This window comes from Hippocampus bargibanti, linkage group LG20 (assembly GCF_051943395.1).
Source record: "Hippocampus bargibanti isolate YZ-2025 linkage group LG20, ASM5194339v1, whole genome shotgun sequence".
In the NCBI taxonomy this organism is placed as follows: Eukaryota; Metazoa; Chordata; class Actinopteri; order Syngnathiformes; family Syngnathidae; genus Hippocampus; species Hippocampus bargibanti.
The window spans coordinates 4,444,096-4,467,656 of record NC_142753.1 but is presented as its reverse complement, the minus strand read 5'-3'; the positions used below and the strand labels follow the sequence as shown (position 1 = coordinate 4,467,656).

The following is a 23,561-nucleotide window of genomic DNA, read 5'->3' as shown; positions in this document are numbered from 1 at the left end:
ATGTCGAAATAACTTTTTATTTTTAAAATTCACGATACAGTATCTTTATTTTCCATAGTTGTGCATTTTGTGTGAATAAGTCATTCCCTGGGTGAAAAAAATCACAATTTCACACAACTAATTTTTCCCAACATTTATTATTTTGAATTTTTCTTTCTTAAATAAACTACAGAAGAGTAGAACAAAACACATGGAACCACAAAATATCAAAGGTATTTACACATTCACGTACACTATATACATATGGATAGAGTCTTGCTTGTATACAAGGCTTGTGTGTGTGTATATATACTCCATCTGTACGTTTCTCCGTTTGGGGGATTAAAGATCTCACATTTGGTTCACAGCCTCATGAAAGTCTCCCACAAGAGAGGGGGGAAAGTACAATTATCTGCAGTCTCACAACTCCCAAAAATGTCAACAATGACCATATGATGTACAAAGATCACAGTTGGTTGAGAAGACATTGCATCGTGTACAGCATCCTTTACAAATTAGGCAAGGATCCTGAAATTAGAATTTGTCTCTATTTGTGTGGACAAAAATGCAAGAAAAAAACCTTCACATGGGTACCCCAATCGAGAACATGCTGCACATGTATGTATAACATAGAACGCCGAATGTACACGTTTTCACATCGATGGATATGAATGCTGACCACAAAACAGATGTTTATCTGTACACATATATACGCATAAACGTACACATATATACAGAACAAAAAGAAATCACTCAACATTCCCAACATCCTATTTTTCCCCCACAATTATGTGCATCTTTTCTTCAGCAAATACAGAAGCTTAGCAATGCATTAAAAAGCCTGAAAAAAATTAACTTTATATAAATTCCGCCCTTAAATATATTTTAAATACTGCAAAATGTATCCTCTGCCCATACTGTTTAAAAAAAAACAAACAGAATAAATACTTAACTAAGGCGATCACATATTCAGGTACTGGCTATCTTGACCTTTTAGCTCAGTGTTCAGTCACGGGAGTCGGGGGTTCCATTTCTTCTGGAATTGTTCTATACATGCGTAACAAATCTATTGTAGTGGTTTAACTTCATGGAATGGAACAAAAATAAGCCCTTAAAGAGGTGCGAATGGGTTACCTACGAATTGAAATTGAGTGTAGAACAGCCAATGATCATAGAACAAGTGCCATGAAATGAAGTGTCAGTTTGCTTCTTTTTTTTTTTTTTACTGAATTGAGCTCAGGCACAGACGCTAATTGTTCAAGTTTCAGGTTGCTAGCGCAGTGCTCAAAGTCACTGGATTAAACAAAGAAAAAGATGGAAGCAGGCTTTTTTTTGTGCCCTAGCACAAAAGTCACACACAGAAAAAAAGAACTGAAACGGTTTTGGCAGTACAAAAAGTACAGAAGAGGATTAGGGCCACTGAAGAAGAAAAATAAGGTTGTCAAGATTCTCATTTTATTCTCAAAATTCTGACTTGATGCTCAGAATTCTCACTTTAAAGTCGGAATTCTCACTTTAAAGTGAGAATTCGGACTTTAAAGTGAGAATTCTGACTAAATTCTCAGAATGACTTTAAAGTGAGAATTCTGACTTTATTCTCAGAATGACTTTAAAGTGAGAATTCGGACTGTAAAGTCATTCTGAGAATAAAGTCAGAATTCTCACTTTAAAGTCAGAATTCTGAGAATAAAGTCAGAATTCTCACTTTAAAGTCAGAATTCTAAGAATAAAGTCAGAATGCTCACTTAAAGTGAGAATTCCGAGAATAAAGTCACTTAAAAGTGAGAATTCTGAGAATAAAGTCAGAATTCTGAGCATAAAGTCAGAATTTTCACTTTAAAGTGAGAATTCGGAGAAAAAAGTGAGAATTCTGGGAAAAAAGTCAGAATTCTCAGTCAGAATTCTGATTATAAAGTCAGAATTCTGAGAAAAAAATCAGAATTTTCACTTTAATGTCAGAATTCTCACTTTAATGTCAGAATTCTGAGAATAGCGTCAGAATCTTGCCAACCTTATTTTTTTTCTTCAGTGGCCCTAATCCTCTCCCGTAAAAAAGAGTTCTGACCGAGCAAACAAGTTTGTAAATCGCCGCTTGGGTTGGCACTTTTTTTTCAGCCTCTTGAAAGGAAATAGCAGCAGAATCAAGGCAGTGTCTCTCAGATAAAGACGGTCCAAAATCACTTGGTCCCGCCTAGTGCAAAATGGCAGGCGCACATTTTGATTGGTCGGTGCATTAAAAAAAAAGAAATGCACTAAATCATGTTGGAAAGTTCCGTTGAGTCAGATTCGGATTCTGCCTCATCCCTACCAGGGGGAAATAGAATAAATTTAGTGCGCAAATAACATTAATATCATTCCGACTTCACTCAAAATGCGGGTTTTACCTTTGCTCCTGGAGCAGTTTGCGATTGCCTTGCCTCCTGTCCTCGTCAATGGGGTACGTGTACAGGATGATCAGGCCGATCATGATGAGGAAGATGGGTGCAGCCGACACCAGCACCTTTAGCGTGATGTCCACTTCCGGAGGTTGGGAGCAACCCCGAGAAATGTAGCCAGCAAAGCTGAACGCAAAAGAGAAGAAAAAAAGTTAAGTCGCGGTCTTGTGACAGAAGCATGATACTAGCGGAATCGCATTAAAGTAAAAAAAAAAAAATCTATGATGGAGGATTTGTTAGATTTGGATTAACGTCATTCAACACTGTGTTTCTTATGAAGAGGAATTTAAAGGACAACCGACACCATTTTTTTGTTTCCTAACTGACATCAGAAAAACGTTTTATAGCATCTAAAATACCCAAAACACACAGGCTGATATTCTTAGTCAAATGCAAAAAACCAATAAAAATGACTTAAAGTGTCCCAAAACTGCCACAAAATGAGCTTGGAACAGGGCAGATTCAGAAAGTCCCGCCCCCTTGTTCGTGACGTCGTGCCAGGATACTCCTTCACTAACTGCCTTGCTCCAGAATCAAAACAATGGCTTCAGAAAGTTCAGATTCGGAGAAGATGCTTTCTTGTTACTCATCCAGTTTTGAATATGATTCAAATAGTTCTGAAGAGGAAAGCATAAATGTTTGCAAAAAGTCCTTCCGTATCAATTCGAGCCGTCTGAAATTCCAAGAAAATGCACAAGATGGCGCACAAGTTACGATGGAAATGGGCTGATTTGAAACTTCCACCTTCTTTATGCATGTTACCGTAATTGGCTGCGACACACAACGATTCACCATGGCGTCATTTATGCAGTTGTCCTTCTAATTTTGCAATCAACACAGTGTTTTCAGATGAAAAAAGTACCCAAAGTGCATTGTGTGTCCCTTTCTCGGGCAGGGGCGTTCCCTCCGTGACGTCACTTAGGGCATCGTCATTAACTCAAAAACAAGACTTCATGAATATTCAGTGCGAGTCTTAAAATGTAAAATATAGCTATATGCGGTGGAATCTTTGTAAAATGTGCTCAGTAGAAGTCATTTGAAGTCATTTGAAGTAGAAATTATGGACGCAACTTGTCGGTTGTCCTTTAAAAGAAAATGAAGACACGCAACAAAATGGAGTCTCCAAAATTCTAAAACTGGATGTTACAGTAATCCTTTGCTACTTTGCGATTGGATTATCGGGGTCCTTTTTTTAACCTATTTTTTTTAAAGGCAGCAAAAGTCACTACAGTACAATACTGTAAAACAAATACAGTAAAGTCTCGTTATATCGATATTGAAGGGAGTCCGAAAAAATATCGATATAACCGGGACTATCGATATATCCGACCCTGTTTGCATGTAATTTGCTCCGTGCGTGCATAGAAATAGATATAACCGGGACTATCGATATATCCGATATCGATATAACGAGACTTTACTGTATGTCAAATATGCTTACAGCATGATACTAGCGGAATCGCATAAAAGTAAAAAAAAAAAAAAAAAAAAAAAAAAAAAAAATCTATGATGGAGGATTTGTTACGTCACAGATAGCAGCATACAGCATTCATTCGATTCACTGTTGTTATTTTTTAATTTGAAAAGAAATTGAAGACTATTTTTTTGGGGGGGAAGCATGATCACGCCGCCGCACAAATATGTTTCACGCTGCACGGATGCTCACTCTAAACTGAGAGTGGAGATTCCCAAGGAGACTCCGGAGGCGAACTTGGTGAAAAAGACGTAGAAGGAGTAGAAGAGCGCCTCGTGGCCAATGGCTTCGGGATTTTGCACCTGGAAGTCATCGACGACGTCGGGCAGCATTGACCTGATGGGGAAAAAGGAGCGTTTTGAGTTGGGGCTGCGAGTCAGGTGGGGGTGGAGGTGGGGGGGGGGGGGTCTCACCAAGGAAGTAGGAAGGCGGCTGCCACGCTAACGCCGGCAGCGAAGGAGACGATGTACGTCACCGCCAGGTTGCTCTTCAAGCACACTACTAGGATCATGAAAGGAACTACAGACTGCAGAGAGGAAGAAGCATATTCAGGCACGGGTGCAAATACAATAAGACCTCAACTTACAAACACCTTATCTTACAAACTTTTCATCTTACAAACGTCAAATTTATGAAAATTAAACCTTATAATAAGCACTATTTTCATAATACACACCCACCACGGCTGGCGGAGTGATCTTCGGTGGAAGCACACGACTGAACAGCACCAGAGGTTAAGTTACCAACAGTCCTTATGTAAGGTGACTCTCCTTCCATAAGCCATCAACGACCATCAAAAAGGTAAATAAAACTTTCTTTTACAGCACAGTTTATTTCTTTAATTACAGTCCTCATGTAATGCGCCTCTCTTTCCAAACAGCAATTCCCTTTGATCTTCGACCTCCAACGCCATTCCATCAAGCCATAAATGACCATCACAAATGTAAATAAAGTGACTTTATGATACAATGCAGTGTATTTCTTTCATTACAATACAATAGCACATTTATCATACACAGAATAAGGTATGTTGTGTGCAGTTTTAAGGCTTATTTAGTTGAAAATTATATTTTATGGAAACCCGGGAACGGATTATTCCCATTTTAATGGTTTCCTATGGGAATTTTTTTTTGAGATACACACTTTTCACCTTACACACTCTGTCTGGGAACCAATTAAGTTCGTAAGTTGAGGTCTCACTGTATACTGTGTATATACAGGTAACATCCGACTTACGACCACCAGACCCTATTTTAAAGAAATTAATTCTACGTCTGGCACCGCAACGCGCTAGCAGGCAGGCAACGCGTACGACAATTTTGGCCAGCCGGCATCTCACTCTCGCACAGCAATTGAACGTGTGATGGCACCAGGGGGGGGGGGTTTGAGAGTCATTTAGCTTCAGAGTCTCTATTCAACATTTTGAATGAATTTCGATTTACGACCGTTTGGACTTACGACCGTTTGGTCAGAACGGAACTCGGTCGTAAGTCGGATGTTACCTGTATATAATTATAATAATAAATGCATCAATTTCAATCAATCGATGAACTATCATCGTGAACTCTATTTTTCTTTCGGGTTTTTTTGCAACACCCCACTTCACTTCAACCTTTAATTTTGTTGTTTTTGCATTACTACACTACGTCACTTTACATACGACACTACCTCACTTTACATACTACCTCACTTTACATATGAAACTAGCTCACTTTACATATGACACTCCCTCACTTTACATTCAGAAATTACATATGTTGTCTGTTGTCAATTGTCTTTTTTTGCCACATTATAAGTGCCTTGCACGGTGTGTCCAAGAGGACATTAATTTCATATGTGCTGTATGTCACGCATATAATAATTTGATAATAAAGCTGACTTTGACTTTTGACTTTGAATTTGCTTTACCAAGGTGCCGACGTAGACCGCCGTCTTCTTCCCGAATTTGGTGAGGAACCATTGCCAGAAGGGGGTAGTGAGAGTGGCCGAGAGCTGTAACGCAAGGAACGTTCCGGTTAATCAGAATCAGAAAGTCTTTAATAGTCGCACAGTGGGGAAATTTGTAATCTACAGCAGCAAAATTGAAAGGTTGGGGGTTAAAAAGGATTTAAAAAAAAGGTTTGCATGTACAAAAAAAAAAATGACAGGCTGAACTATGCAACGACACAAAAACGTGTCAGAAAAAGAACTGCACAAAGTGTGAAGTATAAAAACAGAGAATAAATCATATATAATATATGGAACGTTATGGAATCTACATTGTATAAGTCCAGTTTGTTTTTTAAACACAATTCGCCATCCGTGCACGCGAGTTCTCAGCGCAATTCCTCACAAGCAACAAAGTAGGAAATGAGCCTGTGTGACATTACATAACACATCTTCAATTTCCGTTGGGTGAAATCCGCAGGGGGCATCATCGCTCAACTCCACAAATGACTTTTTAGGGGATCAGCCCTGTTTATCTTTTCATCCCGGCAGGAACGTCTCGGGAGAAAAAAAGTGCCCTCCTTCGCACAGACGATTAGTGAATAAAGTCATCTGGCTAAATAAATTCCTCGTCGGCTCTGTAATCTTCCCCATGAAGTAAAGGATCAAATGGCGTAATCGACTCAACGCTGTGAACCCGAACCACCCGCGCCCCCACCACCACCACCACCACCACCACCACCCCTGCCCGGCCTGGTCTGCCTGCTACAGTTGGATGTATTTCCTTCAATTAACTCATTTACTGCCATTCCCGAATTTATTTATTTTTCTTGGGTTGCTGATAAAGCGCTGATCAGACCTCTGGGAATGTTTTTCTCCTTCCATGACTGAGCAGCATTTGCCTTTTGTCCATTTAGCGCTTTGTTACAGCTTTAGCTGTTGTTAAAGCGCTGTATAAATCAATATGTATTTATTGTATTTTGTACAGCCGCCATAATCGCTATAACGTGATTTTACTGTATATAATTTAATTCATTCGCTGCCATTCCCGAATTAATCAGTGAATTGAAAAGTGTGACTGGAACGCCATTCTTGTTTTTCTTGCCGGGGGTGCCGATAAAGCGCTGGTCAGACCTCTGGCAATGTTTTTAATTTTATAAGGGGGCAGCATTTACTTTTTGTCCATGTTAGTGCTTTGTTACAGTGTGAGCTGTTAAAGCGCTATATATAAGTCAATATGTATTGTATTGTATTTTCTACAGCCACCCCCATTTCAATCTCAGATAACTCCAGACATATAACTTAGGAATTAACTACAGTAAAGTCTCGTTATATCGATATCGGATATATCGATAGTCCCGGTTATATCGATACTATTTCTATGCACGCACGGAGAAAATTACATGCAAACAGGGTCGGATATATCGATAGTCCCGGTTATATCGATATTTTTCGGACTCCCTTGAATATCGATATAACGAGACTTTACTGTATTTTTTTCCGAAGAATAAAGAGAGTCTGAGGTTTCTTCCACTGCATTGAATGTTTATGTCGTCCTAAAACTCAATATTCTGTAGGTCCTGGAATTTGAGTGACAATGGCAAAAAACAATTTGTATTTTATTTTGTACAGCTGCCCCCATTTCAAGTACAGATAACTCCAGACCAATATAACTTAGGAATTAACTCTTTTTGTCTGCTAAAAGAAGGGAGTATGCAGTTTCTTACGCTGCATTGAATGTTTATGTCGTCCTAAAACTCAATATTCTGTAGGTCCTGGAATTTGAGTGACAATGACAAAAAACAATATGTATTGTATTTCGTATAGCCGCCCCCATTTCAAGCACACATAACTCCAGACCCATCTAACTTAGGAATTAACTATATTTTTTATTTTTGTCTGCTAAAAGAAGAGAGTATACGGTTTCTTACGCTGAATTGACTGTGTATGTACTCCTAAAACTCAATATTGTGTGGGCCCTGCAATGAAATGCGGTGAAAATAATTTTTCTGGCAATGGAGTGCGCACATTTTTGCACATCGTCTGGCAGTGAATGAGTTAAAATCAGGGGAGATTACTGATTCGTACAAAGTATGTTTTTTTTGTGAGGGAGCACATTCTCTCTCCCAAATTGGCGTTTACATGTTTATTATGTTTGTTAAGTCATTAAAAGTGCCTTGCACGGTGGGTCCGAGAGGACAGTAATTTCATCTGTGCTGTATGTCATGCACATTATCATATTTGACAATAAAGCTGACTTTGACTTCCTCTTGTCCATCTGTGGGAATAACACGACATTCAAACCAGGCGGGTTTCACATGGTCAGCGAGAACACTGTGGCGCTTTGATGGACTACAAGACCGGCTTTGTGACCGCACGCAATTTATGTGCAGGACCTTTCGCGGGAAGTCTTTGGGAGATTGTTATGGAAACTGAATACCTGAAACAACACCTGCTGCTGCTACATGTGGAAGACAGAGAACTCACCATGATCACCAACAAAATATTCTGAAAGTCATTTCGGAAGCCGAGGGTGTAGCTGCAGAACAGAGCAAAGTTGCCCTCGAGGAGCTGCCGAGTAAACAAACAATTCGTTTTTTCTTAGTTTTTTTACAGGGCCAAAACGACATTTTTTATTTGTTTGTTTACATACCATGAATGCTAATGAAGTGAAAAGGAAGGCCATGACCAGTTTGGCGTAGGGGCCGTGTCCCATCACCAGCTTGATGCCCTGGATGAACGACAAGGGCTCCGATTTGGGACGGCTTGACGAGTCTGAAGAGGGGGAAAAAAATACACAAATTAAAAAATTAGGAGTTTCTTCATGAGCAGGTTGAAGGAATAAATAATAATATAATACACTTAAAGAGTCCTGAGATTGATATATCCGTCATGAAATGATCATGTGAGAAAATGTTGCCGTTTATGTCAAGAGAGATGAACTATAACCGTTAAAGGACAACCGACACCATTTTTTTGTTTCCTAACTGACATCAGAAAAACTTTTATAGCATCTAAAATACCCAAAACATGCAGGCTGATATTTTTATTCAAATGAAAAACACCAATAAAAATGAGTTAAAGTGTCCCAAAACTACTTCAAAATGACCTCTGAAAGTTTCAGTTTCAGAAGGTCCCGCCCCCTTGTTCGTGACGTCACGCCAGGACGTCTTGCCTTGCTTGAGAATCAAAACAATGGCTTCAGATTAGTAGAAGATGCTTTCTTGTTACTCATCCAGTTATGCATACGATTCAAATAGCTCTGAAGGGGAAAGCATACATGTTTGCAATCGATTAAAGAAGTCCTTGCGTGTCATTTTTAGGTGTCTGGACTCCAATGTAGCGTCCCAGAAAATGCACAAGATGGCGCCCAAGCTCCGTTGGAAATGGGCGGATTTGTCTACTGGGAATTTGTGTCAGCGAGTATCAAATAGTAGTCTTGGTGCAACACACAGCGATTCACCATCGCGTTATTTATGTTTTCCTTCTAATTTCGCCATCAACACGGAACAACACGAAGTTTTCAGACCAAACAAAGTACCCAAAATGCATTGTGTGTCGCTTTCTCGGTCAGGGGCGTTCCAGACGTGACGTCACAGTAGGCATCGTCACCAACTCAAAAACAAGACTTCCTGAATATTCAGCGCGAGTCTTAGAACGTAAAATATAGCTATATGCGGTGGAATCTTTGTAAGATACGCTCAGTAGAAGTCATTTGAAGTTATTTTATAAATTATGGACACAACTTGTCCTGAGGCGTCGGTTGTCCTTTAAATTGATGAATATTGAAAATGAATGGAAAAAAATTACCTTTTTGCTCCCTCACGCCAAAAAACAGCACAATGGCGCACAGGACGTAGATTAAGCAGATGACACCGGAGGCGATCATGTACGCGGCTTTCTGTTGGGCGGGTGGAGGGGGGAGAAATTAGCTAAAACTTTCCCAATTCCGCAGCCACAAACCTTAATGGTGACATTTTGTACCGTGTGTTCCAGTGAGATGACGTGGTTCGTTCCGTTGAGGCCCAACGAGGAGTTGCCAGAGTCCGCCAGAATTTCTCCCGGTCCTGGGACGCAGGGCGCGTTGGCCATGCCCACGATTTGGCCCTGGATGGCGGTTCCGAGCACAGTGCCCAAAACCTCCACCGTCATCCCTGGTTCGGGGAGGGAAGAAGAAGAAACATTTCTCAAGAGGTCTTCTTCTGTCAGGAAAGCCGGCAAGAAAACAACGCGACTGACTCACTGTAAGCTGTCGCAGAGTCTCTTTCTTTCTGCTCGGAGCTGATGAACATGGTGAGGGCGGAATATGGCACATGGAAGCACTGGAAACGCACATGGGACGGGAAGACATCAGATAAATTTGCTTTTTGGGTCACGCGGTTTGAAATGCCCATTTGGCATTTCTCATCGTTCGTTGGAGAAAAAAAATTGGACAATCAATCAATTTTCCAATGTTAATTAATAAATAAATGACAAAAAGAAAATTGTAAAATATGTGATGTGAATACCTAAATGTACTCATAGTAATAATTGGCGAAAAATTGGGAAATGTAAAAAAAATGTCAATTTTGTATTTATTTATTTATGTCCAAAAATTGAGACCTTAAAAAAAATTACAATCAAAAAGCACTCATTGTAATAATCGGCAATTTTTTGTTTTTGAACATCTTAAAAATTGTTAAAATATTCTTTGTTATTGAGGGGTACTGAAAAATTAGAAATGTTTTTTTAAAAAATTAAAACCAAAAAGTAATAATTGTAAAAATCGTCCCAGAAAATGTGAAAAAAATTGTCAATATATTCTTTTTTTAGGGGGTACAGAAAAAAATAGAACTGTTTAAAAATACTTATAAACAAAAAGTACCCATTGTAATAATCAGCAAAAAAATGGAACACTTTAAACATTGTTAAAATATTCTTCATTTTTGGGGGTAAAAAAAAATAGAACTGTTTAAAAATGTTAAAACAATAAAAAGTACTCATTGTAATAATCCCCAAAAAATTGGAACATTTTAAAACTTGTCAATCTATTTTATTTATTTATTTATGTTTTTATTTATTCATTAATTTTAGTACAGAAAAATGAGAATAAAAAAAATGTTAAAACCAAAAAGTACTCATTCTAATAATCGGCAAAATAAAAATTGGAAAATTGTAAAAATTGTCAATATATTTATTTTTTGGGGGTAAAGAAAAAATAGAACTGTTTAAAAACATTAGTCATTGTAATAATTGGCAATAGGTTCTTTTTTTGGGGGTACTGGAAAATTAGAACTGTTTAAAAAAATGTTAAAACCAAAAATTATTCATTGTAATAATCGGCAAAAAAATTGTCAATACTGTATATATATTTTTTCCACAGAAAAATGACAACTGTTTCAGAAAAAAAGGACATCAATATTTTACATTTGTCAAACCAAAAAAAATTTGACACCTTTTCGTAATATATATATTTTTTTAAATAAATGATCGGATGGTATTGCATTCCATTTAGTCAAACTCACAGTTTGAAGGCTCTGGAAGACACAGTAGAAGAAAAGGTACCAGATGACTTTGCCGTCCTCAAAGGGGGGCACGTACCATATCAGGAAGTAAGAGAGCACAGCCAGAGGAGTCGAGAAAGCAATCCTGTGGGAACGAGAGGGTCAGGGGGGGGACATTGTGGATGAAAACGTGAACCTCTTCATGCGTGATGCACACCTACCACAACAAAGAAGCATTATTTGAGGACAGGGTGAAATGTGTGGGGGGGGGGGTCATTGCATAAGACCCACAGAGCATTCAACGGGGCATCTGTGATGCGATTTGCTTCCGACACGTCACCGTACACACAAACACGCACGCAAAATAATTTGCTAATTGTCTGACGTGAACATAAGTTCTGTCAGAAGATGATTCACCTGCACCTGTGCCCCCAGGTGATTTGGAAAAGGTGACTACGGAGTGCGCGACTTGAGCGGGAACCCGGGAGGGGCGGGGTGTAAGGTGAGTTATATTTGGGTTATTCGGTTACCAGCAACTTTTTGCCTCACGTTTTTGAGCCTAAACAGGTTCTTGTGAAACACAGCATATCCCTTAAATGGAAGGCTAATTGCCTTGCAATCATTTTGAATACAGGGAAGGGAATAGAGGAAGACTTCAAATGTTTTGGTAGTTCAAACAAGTTTAGCGATATTTAACTCCCATGTGTGACAAACAACAGTTACTTCCTGTGCCGAAAGCGGGCCTGTTGACTAATCGGGGGCATGGAGTCTGCTCGCGGGACCATATATATACAGGTAACATCCTACTTACGACCGAGTTCTGTTCCGACCGAACGGTTGTAAGTCGAAATGGTCGTAAGTCGAAATCCATTCAAAATGTTGAATAGAGACTCAGAGGCTAAACGACTTGCAAACTCACCCTCTTAAAAATGTTAAAAATAGGGTCTGGAGGTCGTGGTCGTAAGTACGGGTGGTCGCAAGTCGGGCTGGTCGTAAGTCGGATGTTACCTGTACATACATATATACATATTGATTTAACAGCATCTGAAGCTGAAACAAAGTGCTAATATGGAAAAAAAAGCAAAAACATTGCCAGAGCTTTCGCAGCACCCGAGCAAGAAAAATGAAAACCCGAACAAATTCAGGAATAGCGCCCTAAGTCATATTTTCAATTCGCGAATAAATGGTGCTAATAAAGCGCTGGCCAAATCTCTGGCAATGTTTTTGCCTTCCAATAGGGGGCAGCATTGTTAGCGCTTTGTTACAGCTTCAGCTGTTGTTAAAGAGCTATATAAACCAATATGTATGTATTGCATTGTATTTTGGACAGCCGCCCTCATTTCAAGCTCATATAACTCCAGACCCATATAATTTAGGAATTAACTTATTTTTGATGAAAGAAGAGAGTCTAAGGTTTTTAACACCGTATTGAATGTTTATGTATGTCCTAAAACCCTATAATCTGTGGGTCCTGGAATTTGAGTGACAATGACAAAAACCCTGGCACTGGAGTGGACATTTTTGCACAGCATCTGGCAGTGAATGAGTTAAGTTAAAAAAAAAGGAATCCAAGATGGCGCCCAAGTAGGCAGCCGTCAGCAAGTGCTCTAGTGAGCCTTGCTTTCGTTGTTGTTTTTGTCTTGTTTTTGTGTTTTCTTTTGTCACTTTAGTTGTTGTGCGTCGTGTGGAACGGATACGGATTATTTTTCAGCATTTCTGGCCACGGCATTCATCAAGGAGGAGACTGTGCTGAGCGGTTGCGCCTTTTCGGCAGCATGAATATGCCAGTACTGTTTTTGAATGGGAAGAATGTCTGTGTCATCGCTGGACACCAAAGGGGCCATTGTGCTTTTTTTGCACCTGTAATGGGCAGCATCTTCACAGCCCCGCTTTGTTCAGCGGACGGTCGGTGCTGTTGGACAGTCTGCGGCTGGATGGATACATGGCTTGAGGAGCCCGCGATAAGAAGGAAGGAGCGACAGTGCAGAGCGCCGATGCATATATGTAACTGTCGCGGTTTGGAATTGAAGCGGATTTATGAGGGACAGTAGATGTGAGGCAATCTCTTTTCGTCAATGGATGCTACAGCTGCGTGTTTGCTTTCAACATTTAGCTTGTAGACGACGTGCACATTCCACCATGATGTCCTTGATCCACTGGTGAAGAGACATTTTCATCCTCTCCTCTATCATCCGGAACTGCTTTATGTAACAAAGAGGGTACAGAAAGTGTTTAAGAATTGATGTCTGTCTCTCTGTGTCTTTGTGTTGTCATGTTATTTAGTTTTTTTTGGGTCTTTTGACTTCAAGACGGCGCCACGAGAGTGGCTGCCTTTCCAGCAGCTCCTTTATTTTGCTTTTCTACTTTCATTGCTTTCATAATTTTGCTGCTGTGAAATGTAAATTTCTCCACTGCGAGACTAATAAAGGCAAATCATATCCAATCCAAGTTGGTCCCCCTCGTCCCCCCATGAGTGAGTGCGATAAAGTAGAGGGAGCAGGGTCAAAGCGGCTGTCAGTCAGCGCCACGTGAGCGATGTTCAAACGATACGTTTCTTCATTTGAGCCCCCCCCCCTCTCCCACGTGGTCGACGGTCCCCAAAACGGCCTCGTGTGTTGGTAACAGGTGGGTGGTCACAAGCCACAACCCCCCCTCTCTCTCCTCCGACAATAAACTGCAATCAAATATTTTCAGTTTGGAAAGCAAGATGACGGCGTTTCATTCAGATTGACAGATATTCATTATTTTGGCTTCTGGCCAAAAAGAAGACAGCAACACATTTCACGATTGAATCATACTTTTGTGAACTTGGCAGCGCTACAACAGTCTGCACTGATAAGTCACTTGAACTATAATAACCTCCACGATGTGACTGGAGGGAAAGGAAGAAGAAAAAAAAAACATCGGAGGCCTCCACTGCGGCGCTCTCATTGGCTGAAAACCATGGTGTGTTGTGGGCTGGACCAATCGGAGCCATTCTACACCCCGCCTCCAACCCCCTTTACACACAACCAAGGAATATGCAGTGGCTGACTGCGCCTAAGCGTCAGTTGTGCCCCCTTCCTCCACACACTCGTCTTTGTCGAGTGACGTGGCCTCCTGGCGGCTTCCGATCACGCCGGTGATTCCTCCACGCCTCAGCATGGGAAATGATGAGGGGAATGACCGGCGTTTCCGGATCAAAATGGAATCAATGACGTCCTAGTTTTAATCATAACAATAATAATAATTCAGTTCATTTATAATAAGCACCTTTCAAAACTCTCAAAGTCACTTTACAGTCACAGGATAAGTTTTTCTGTGGGTGAGCAGCGGCAGCCACACACACCAGCGTTCACTCAACCCGAAAGTAACTCAAACAGATAGAAAGTTAGCTTGCCAGCTAATTGACAGCCAATAGCCAGCTAGATAGACAGCTAGTCAGCTAGACCGCAAACAGAGAGCAGGCCAGATAGATGACGAGCTATCTATTAGCTATCTGGCTAGCTATCCATCAGCCATTCAGCTGTCCAGCCATTAGCTTTAAAGCTAACTATCTATTAGCCATCTGGCTAGCTATTTACCTAGCTTGCCATCTAGCTAGCTCTCAATCAGCTATCCAGCCAGCTATCTATTAGCTATCTATCTACTAGCTATCTATCTAACTAGCTATTAGCTAACTATCTATTAGCTATATAGCCAGCTATCTAGCTAGCTATCTATTTCGACTTTTTAAAAATATTATTTCCAGAACTATCAATCCCAACAGAATTTTTATCATGAGTTAATTGTTTTTTAAATCATAAAAATCTGCTATCATATTTTGTTGATGCCAAACGAGATTGTGCGTATCTGATCTGCATTTTTAGGCTGCGTTTTCAGTACAATGGTGCACATCTGAAAGCTATCGGAAAAAACAAGTCAATAAATAGAACAAAATCTGAACTCACTGCACTTTACTGCAACAGGACGAGTTCTTTTTAATTTTTAATTTTGTATTTTTTCAAATAAATACAGAAGGCAAAATATTAGCTGGCAGTCACGTGAGACGGTCTCGAACCCCATCGATTCAAAAGGACGGTCGCCCTACAATTTACATCCGACACCCAATTTCAGTCACGTAACACAATCACAGGAGCCTTCCCACATGCGGAATGGCGGAAAATGGCAAATTTGGATCTTTAAATAATTAAAATAAATAAAAGGGGAGCCGAAGTCACAACCATTTGCGGGCTTAAAGCTAAATACAACCCATGAGGAACATCTGAACGCCGAATTGAACACACACTTGTCACTTAAGGGGTGTGTGTGTGAAGTGGGCAAAGTAACAGACTGGGATTACATTAACCATTGTCCTTTGCGAGAAAAATATACCACGGGGACTTGAGCGGGGTATGATGAAATGGCACCGTAGGAATGGCGTGACTGTGATCTGTAGTAACCTCAGTCGGGAGTTGAGTGCCACTTTGTGTGTGAGGCCACGCCCCCTGGCACTGAAATGTTCAAAGTGTTCTGCCCTTTTGATTTTAACAGCGCGGTTTAAATAGGACGTAATATACATATATGCAACATATTTTCCGGTATATAAGGCGCACCTCCAATGAATGGTGTATTTTTGAACTTTTTCCATATACAGGTAACATCCGACTTACGACTGGCTCGACTTACGACCACGACCTCCAGACCCTATTATTAAAATTTAAATTGGCACCGCAACGCGCTAGCAGGCCGGCAACGTGTATGACAATTTTGGCCAGCCACCATCTCACTCTCGCACAGCCATCGACCACGTGATGGCACCAGAGGGGGGGGGGGAGTTTGCGAGTCATTTATTTAGCCTCTGAGTCTGTCTATTCAACATTTTGAATGAATTTTGACTTACGACCATTTTGACTTACGACCGTTTGGTTGGAATGGAACTCGGTCATTGACAAATCCATATCAATTGAACATTGCATTACATTATGTATTTTGTGGAACGCGGATTGAAATGTTGGTTAATTTTCCATTTATTTTTGGGTTAGGTCCTTCGTTACTTATGCATTTATCTTTGTTCTTGAAATAATAGCTTCCTCGTATCCTCCCTGAAATTAATTTAGTACTGCATTAAGAATCATGCTACTTTTGTTGTGTTAATTTAGCAGTGTTTAGGTTTTGTGTGATAAAAGGACTTTGAAGTTCTGTTTGTGATGTAATATAGGGAAAGCGATGCCCATTTCACAGTAAGATCAGAGCATTCTCATCAAATGGCAGTGTCTGAAACTCATGACAAAAAGTTAGTGGACACCCGGGCAGACAAGTCTGAAAAGTTGCCAGCCCGGCCATAAAGATGCCTGCCCGATTTTTCACAACTTAAAACACAAAGATGTCTAATGGCCAAAAAAAATACAAACATTGCTGCGAAGTTTACAGTTTTTTTTTTATCAAATTTATGGCAAATATACGTTGCTGAAGACTTTGCTCCAGTCGTCGTTTGCCGCCAAGGTGTACAATGCAACAATTGCGTTCTGTTGTCTGCTCAAAGCTATGGTTTTCAAAACTCTCAAATTCGGTTTTCAGTGATGGTGTGGTCCGAAGCAGGCTTCTGATTGGATGCCTGTGCCGAGTATGCAAATTGCCAAACGAACATTCGTTTGGCAATTTGCATACTCTGCACTGTACTTCAGAGTTTTGAAATCCGCTGAGAAAGTGGAGTCTACGTGGCTTGTAGCGCTTTGTGACTTTTGCGTTATTGAATGAAACAAATGGTTGCTTTGAAAAAAAAGTCGCTTATTTTTTCTTGAAGAACTTGTCAGCCATCCGGGCTGAGACTTTTGAAAGTTGTCTGCCCGACTTAAAAGTTGTACGCCCCGGACCACCGTCCAGACACTATTTCAAACACTGCAAATGGCGAGTATAGTTTTTGCTTTTTTGAATGTTGCTGTGCCGATGACCATTTTGTGTTTGGGAGCCTTTTAGTTGCTTGTTTTGTAGCCACAAAGAGATATAAGTCTTCTTGTGCCGGTCCCAAGCCCGGATAAATACATAGGGTTGTGTCATGAAGGGCATCCGATGTATATCAAGGAGGAAGTAAAAGCACCTACCAGGGCATCATGCGTCCAAATCGCGTCCAGGGACTCCGCGAGACCAAGAAGCCCACGGTGGGGTCAGTGATGGCATCCCATGCTCGGCCCACAAACAAGATGATTGAGGCGTAGAATGGATCCAGCTGACCAAAAGAGAAAACAATATCAGTGGGGTTCATTCTCGATGAGAAAATACATTTTTTTGTATTTTAAATAAACCATAAAGAGCAAGATGTCAAGCAGTGTCTTTTTGACCATTGGGAAGTGGGCACAAAGAATGTGGCGCTCCCCACTGTACGAATCGCGCCACGCTGGGCGGCACAATAGACTCCCGACAAAAAGTCTCGGCAGGCAAACCAAACACAAACGCTAGGGAGCTTTTGACTTTCCACTCCATTTACATGCCACGTGGCCTCGACCACAAGATTAGTGTCAGGCCTCATTAAGGCCACTGCCCCCAGCCCTACCCGCACGTTGTCGTTTATTGGATTTTATAGCGGTGTAATGGTTAACTTTTTTTTCCTTTTGTGCTTCCTTCAAAAGCTTTGACAAGCGTCATGAACGAAAACCTGATGACCTCCTTCAGGTGCTAAGGAATTTTCCCAAGGTTGACAACAAAGCAACCTCCCCCCCACTGCTATCGGTAATTGGCACAGTATATTTTTCAACCAATCATATTTATATTTGCTTCAGAGTCTTTCCCGTAATAACGACACCATTTTCCCTCACACGATGGCTTCTACCAACCTGCGCTACATCCAGTAGATAGAGTTGCAAAAAGAAGCCCAAGGCACATCCTGTGATCTGGTAGGGCGCACCACCGACGGCGTAGCAGAGTTTGTTGCAGATGGACAATTTCTTCCTGTGCTCGTTCTGAGGAAACAAACAACAAATATGTTCAATTGATTCCCAACGCAAGAATTCGACGGATATATCGATGACCTTAACTCATTCACTGCCATTCCGGAAATTTATTTGGGAATTGAAAAGTGTGACGTGGAGTGCCGTTTCTGAATTTATTCGGGTTTTTCTTGAGGGGGATGTCGATAAAACGCTTGTCACACCTCTGGCAATGTTTTTCCCTTCCATGAGAGGGCAGCATTTCCCTTTTTCCATGTTAGTGCTTTGTTACAGCTTCAGCTGTTGTTAAAGCGCTATATAAATCCCATTTAGCTTTTTTTTTGTCTTTTCTCTTGACTTTATTCTTATTTATTTTTTCCTCTCTTCAGTTTTTTTTAAATCGAGCTATCAATTTATCGAGCTAGCTATCTAGCTAGCTACCTAGCTATTTGTTATATATTTGCCATCTATTAGCTATCTAACTGGCTATCTATTAGCTATATAGCTATCTATGTATTGTATTTTGCACAGCTGCCCCCATTTCAAGCTGAGATAACTTAACTTAGGAATTAACTATTTTTTTTCTGATGAAAGAAAAGTTTTCTTACGCTGCATTGAATATTTATATAGTCCTAAAACTCAATATTCTGTGGGTCCTGCAATTTTAGTGAAGATGACAAAAACCCTGGCACTGGAGTGGACACATTTTTTTGCACATTGTAAGACAGTGAATGAGTTAAAATCCGTGGAGAAAGTGTCCTGAATAACATTTGCAGCTGTTTGGGAATACTGGCAAAGGACAGATAGCTGGAATCGCTCATGCAACAGGAATGAAATACATATTTCCCCGCAGCTTTCTTCGCTCTGCTCCCAAAGACGCAAATTTTGGTCTCGCCTGGATTCATTCTTGACACACTAGGATGCACAGGTATCTTTTTGGTCATTTTGTAAAAACTATTGTGATGTTTATTTATCGCCCTGCAGGGAATTGTATTATTTTACAATATGCCGAATGACAATAAGGACGTTTGTGTTTTAATTCCAGGGAAGGAAGCTCACAGTGTTGTCACATGCCGGACTTAGCAAACTGACTGAATCAAAAGCTTCTCTGACCCACGCCAGCGCACACCCACCTTCCTGACCAATCAAGCATGGCTGGTTTCTCCTCTTTACACAAAAACCAGGAAACCAATGCGAATACCATTCAAAGGTGACAAAAATTATTTCAATTTGAGTGACAACCGGCTCGCCTTCTGAATGTTGTTGTCTGTGAATAAAACAACACACACAACAGGTCGTGAGGTCAAGGCCACTGCCAACTACTTCCACGAGGATTGATTAGCAGTTCACTGATGGAACGGATAAGCCAGAGAGGTCCTGTTTTTTTTCCATCTCTCCCAGCTGCAACATACCTGATTTAGGGGATCAGCTCATCAGCCATATTTGAAGCAGCATTAGAATGACCCTACTTATTCTCATAGGTTTAGGTCTCATAGTTTGTTCTTTCTCATTTTTTTTCTGCAAGACCTCACTTCAATCCTTTCTTGTTGTTTGTTTTTGCAATTACGACATTACGTCACTTTATGTACGTCACTTCCTCACTTTACATATGTCACTACCTCACTTTACATACGTCACTGCCTCACTTTCCAGACGACACTACCTCACTTTACATACAGAAATTATAAGTATTGTCTGTTGTCAATTGTATGTCTTTTAGCCACGTTATAAGTGCCTTGCATGTCTTGCACGCTGGGTCCGAGAGGACATAAATTTCATTTGTGCTGTATGTCATGCATATTAGCACGTTTGACAATAAAGCTGACTTTGACTTTTGACTAGGGTGTGTTCCTTTTGGAGGAGCTGCAAAATAGGCAGGACGGCCACCCTTGAGGACAGAGTTTGGACACCCAAGGACTATTGGCTTTGGAATCAAATGTAAGCTTTTTTTTGCATTTTAAGTAATAGATGGGATTGTGAGCTTCGGGTTTCCCTCATGTGAAACATAGCCTTTAGCTGTCAGTTAAAAAAAGGTGATTTTGCAACCACATGTTATGGCATCACCACTATTTAACATCTAGTTCAGGTATGATTTACTTTTTTTAACGCAAGTAATTCGAAGTGTCTTTTTAAAAGCACCGACTAGGCAACCACGACTATGGGGGGTTCAAAAAAGCCACACTTGTAATTACCACTTGATCACAGCGCTTACAAACAATCAATTAAACTGCTCTATCACACATAATTGAATACAATCACGATTTTAAGGGCGTACCATCTTGTTTTAACAGTCCACGTTTTAATGAGGGCACATCACGCCACGTTCAAGAAAGATAAAAGACGGAGAGGGGTGTGGGGGGGAAAGGACACTTTAAGGTTTAAATTAGCCCTGCGATAACTCGGGTAACGACTAGTTTAAAACCACAGACCGTGCAGACAACAAAATAGCAATCAAAATGTCCTTCAATGGTTTTTTTAAAGCATGCAATATGGTTTATCCTATTTTGAAGACTGGCACGGGGCATGTGGATAGAAAATGGTATTCGGTTGCAACAGGGGGATGAACATGAGCGGATTTTAAACCTTTTTTTTCACCATTTATTATTAATTTAAGGCAAATATGAATAGGAATGCAACAGTGGAATGAAACGCACGGCGCGCAAGGAATCAATGAATGAGGCACTCCCTTTTGAAAATGACAATTCAAACTGGCCGGCGTGCTCTGTTCATTCATCCAAAGGCGACGTGGGGGTTGCTACCCTTTCGGTTTCTTGAACGGCCACGAAATGAGTTTAGATGAACGAAAAACAAATCTTTTCATATCCAATTGCAAAAATATATCTATAAATATATATCTACCCACCTTTCTTGAAAGCGAAATGCCATCAGAGTTGCTAGGTTTTGTCAATAAACTGGCGTTGGAGTATTGTTCGCTTCCTTCTCCTTTGGCCATATCAGAATTGCTGCTTCGTCGCCTAATCGTGATAAAAATAGTAGCAAAATAATACAATACAAAAAAAAGACAGACAGATATTAAATTCAGATTGTGAAGTAGACTTGCGCTGAATCTGAGAGTAAAGTGAGAAGATGCGGAGAAGGTGGACGTAGTCGTTTTCAGACTTCCCCGCCCCTTTGTCACGTCTGTTCACCCCACATTTAGCCACGCCCTGCGTGTAACGTCACGCTGGCATGAGCGTCTGCGCATGCGCATTCGTGGGCTATCAAAATAAATAGAGAATAAGAAACCCATTAATAGTCCCACAATGGGGAAATTTTCAATAAATAAATAAATATTAGCGGAAATATTCTCTATAATCTGTTGTATTATAAGTGTTAGCACCGAAGAAATCAAATGCGTTTAGGACACACATTATAATAGCTGTGTGTCCATTTCCTATTTTTTTAGAAGCCAAGCGTTGCAGGACGTTATTGTCAATCGATGTAATTAAAACATGACGATGATACTCTTATTTTTCTATCTATTTGACCTGAAAATGAGGCAAATGAGGTTTCCAGTCTAATCTTATCATCAAAGGTAGCGCTGTGTAGAGCTCACCGGTGACCCTAATTAACATATATGGATGAATAGATCAATATCAATATGAATAAATAAATGAAATTAAATTAAAAAATAATTGTCTGACTGGCTGCCTGGTCAAAATATTTTTTTCTTCGACTCAAGTGATATTGAAATATTGTATTTAATCCAATTCTGCAGGTTGCAAATTATTATTTTTCATCCCCAAGGCTTTTTTTTTGGGTGTCAATTCAATGTGGATGTTTGCTATTCACGTTCTGGCCTGATACAGACCCACTGATTTTCTATCAATAAAAACTAAATGAAAGTGGCACCCATTTTCTGTAAAGTGTCCTTGAGCGTTTTGAAAGGTGCTTATAAATTAAATGTATTATTTATATTATTTGTTTCGTTTTGTTTTTTGATGTTTCAAAAATCCTACACTGGAGGAAATAGTGCCCTGCAAAATCACATTTTATCATATTTTTCCCCTTAGATTTAGAATGCTACTGTGAACTTATTTTCTGTGAGAAAAAAAGATGAAATTCTTCAACAGTATGTGTCATTTTGGCATAGGATATGGCTTCTCGAATAGCATTGCCTCGATGAAAATGCCTCATTTGTGAAATATGATCATGTGAAAACATGCGAAAAACCTATTGCGCACGTTTCACAATTTAAAGCATTCCACAGCTGTCAAAAAATTCAAAGGATCAAGAATTTTAAATCAGCCTGAGCGGGGTGGGGTCTCTTGCAAATGAGCCACTGCTCAATCTGCCCCCTGAGAACTGTTCCAACGCACAACTTCTGTTGCCATAACGACAAGCATCGGCAGCGCGAAGTGCGGTATTTCAATAGTGATTACGATGGGAGTATGAATAAAAAAGTGGCTAACACGATGCTAAGCGTTGATTGTTCGTATTTTCAGTCATTTAAAGTAGCGCTTTCTCACCCAACAATTCATACACAAGTACAGTGAGACCTCAACTTACAAACACCTTATCTTACAAACTTTTCATCTTACAAACGTCAAATTTATGAAAATTAAACCTTATAATAAGCACTATTTTATTAATACACACCCACCACGGCTGGCGGAGTGATCTTCGGCGGAAGCACACGACCGAACAGCACCAGAGGTTAAGTTACCAACAGTCCTTATGGAAGGTGACTCTCCTTCCATAAGCCATCAACGACCATCAAAAAGTTAAATAAAACTTTATTTTACAGCACAGTTTATTTCTTTAATTACAGTCCTCGTGTAATGCGCCTCTCTTTCCAAACAGCAATTCCCTTTGAACTTCGACCTCCAACGCTACTCCATCAAGCCATAAATGACCATCACAAATGTAAATAAAGTGACTTTATGATACAATGCAGTGTATTTCATTACAATACAATAGTACATTTACTATACATAGAATAAGGTATGTTGTGTGTAGTTTTAAGGCTTATTTAGTTGAAAAGTATATTTTATGGAAACCCGGGAACGGATTATTCCCATTTTAATGGTTTCCTATGGGATTTTTTTTTTTAGATACACACTTTTCGCCTGACACACTCTGTCTGGGAACCAATTAAGTTCGTAAGTTGAGGTCTCACTGTAATAAAAAAATTTAAAGATATTAAAAACAAGAGCAAACTTTGTGGCTTGCGTGCAACGTGGTAGAGACTCCCCAGAAAAACAAGGTCACTCATGTTACTTTTCAACGATCACGGATCAAAGTGACCCGACATGGAAGAAAGAAGACTTTAATGCCGAACAGAAACCTCAAAATTCCACATTCTTGGTAAAAAAAAAAAAATTGAAACTTTTCTCATGTGGCTTCTTCATTGGCTTTTTTTAATTTATTTGCAAAGCTT

At 40.0% G+C, this 23,561-nt stretch overlaps 1 protein-coding gene across 1 annotated transcript; it reads right to left on the bottom strand.

Moving 5' to 3' along the window:
• Positions 1-118: 118 nt before the first annotated feature.
• mfsd2ab (MFSD2 lysolipid transporter A, lysophospholipid b) lies at positions 119-21,280 on the bottom strand. Its single transcript, XM_089023576.1, has 14 exons — positions 21,045-21,280; positions 18,089-18,214; positions 17,360-17,484; positions 11,319-11,442; positions 10,058-10,136; positions 9,799-9,968; positions 9,625-9,715; positions 8,468-8,589; positions 8,302-8,385; positions 5,797-5,880; positions 4,302-4,414; positions 4,081-4,224; positions 2,364-2,540; positions 119-2,283 (listed from the first exon to the last, which is right to left on the bottom strand). Exons 1-14 carry the CDS (start codon positions 21,132-21,134, stop codon positions 2,232-2,234), a joined length of 1,581 nt encoding a protein of 526 aa, XP_088879702.1. The 5' UTR covers positions 21,135-21,280; the 3' UTR covers positions 119-2,231.
• Between the last annotated feature and the right edge of the window lie 2,281 nt (positions 21,281-23,561).

What these genes read in the sequence shown, in the direction of transcription:
- mfsd2ab (XM_089023576.1), bottom strand. Translation starts at nt 21,134, where the DNA reads ATGGCCAAAGGAGAAGGAAGCGAACAATACTCCAACGCCAGTTTATTG. An exon ending in TCATCTCACTGGAACACACG is followed by an intron (nt 9,716 to 9,798) that starts GTACAAAATGTC and finishes CCCGCCCAACAG; the next exon opens with AAAGCCGCGTACATGATCGC. An exon ending in AAACTGCTCCAGGAGCAAAG is followed by an intron (nt 2,284 to 2,363) that starts GTAAAACCCGCA and finishes TCCCCCTGGTAG; the next exon opens with GGATGAGGCAGAATCCGAAT.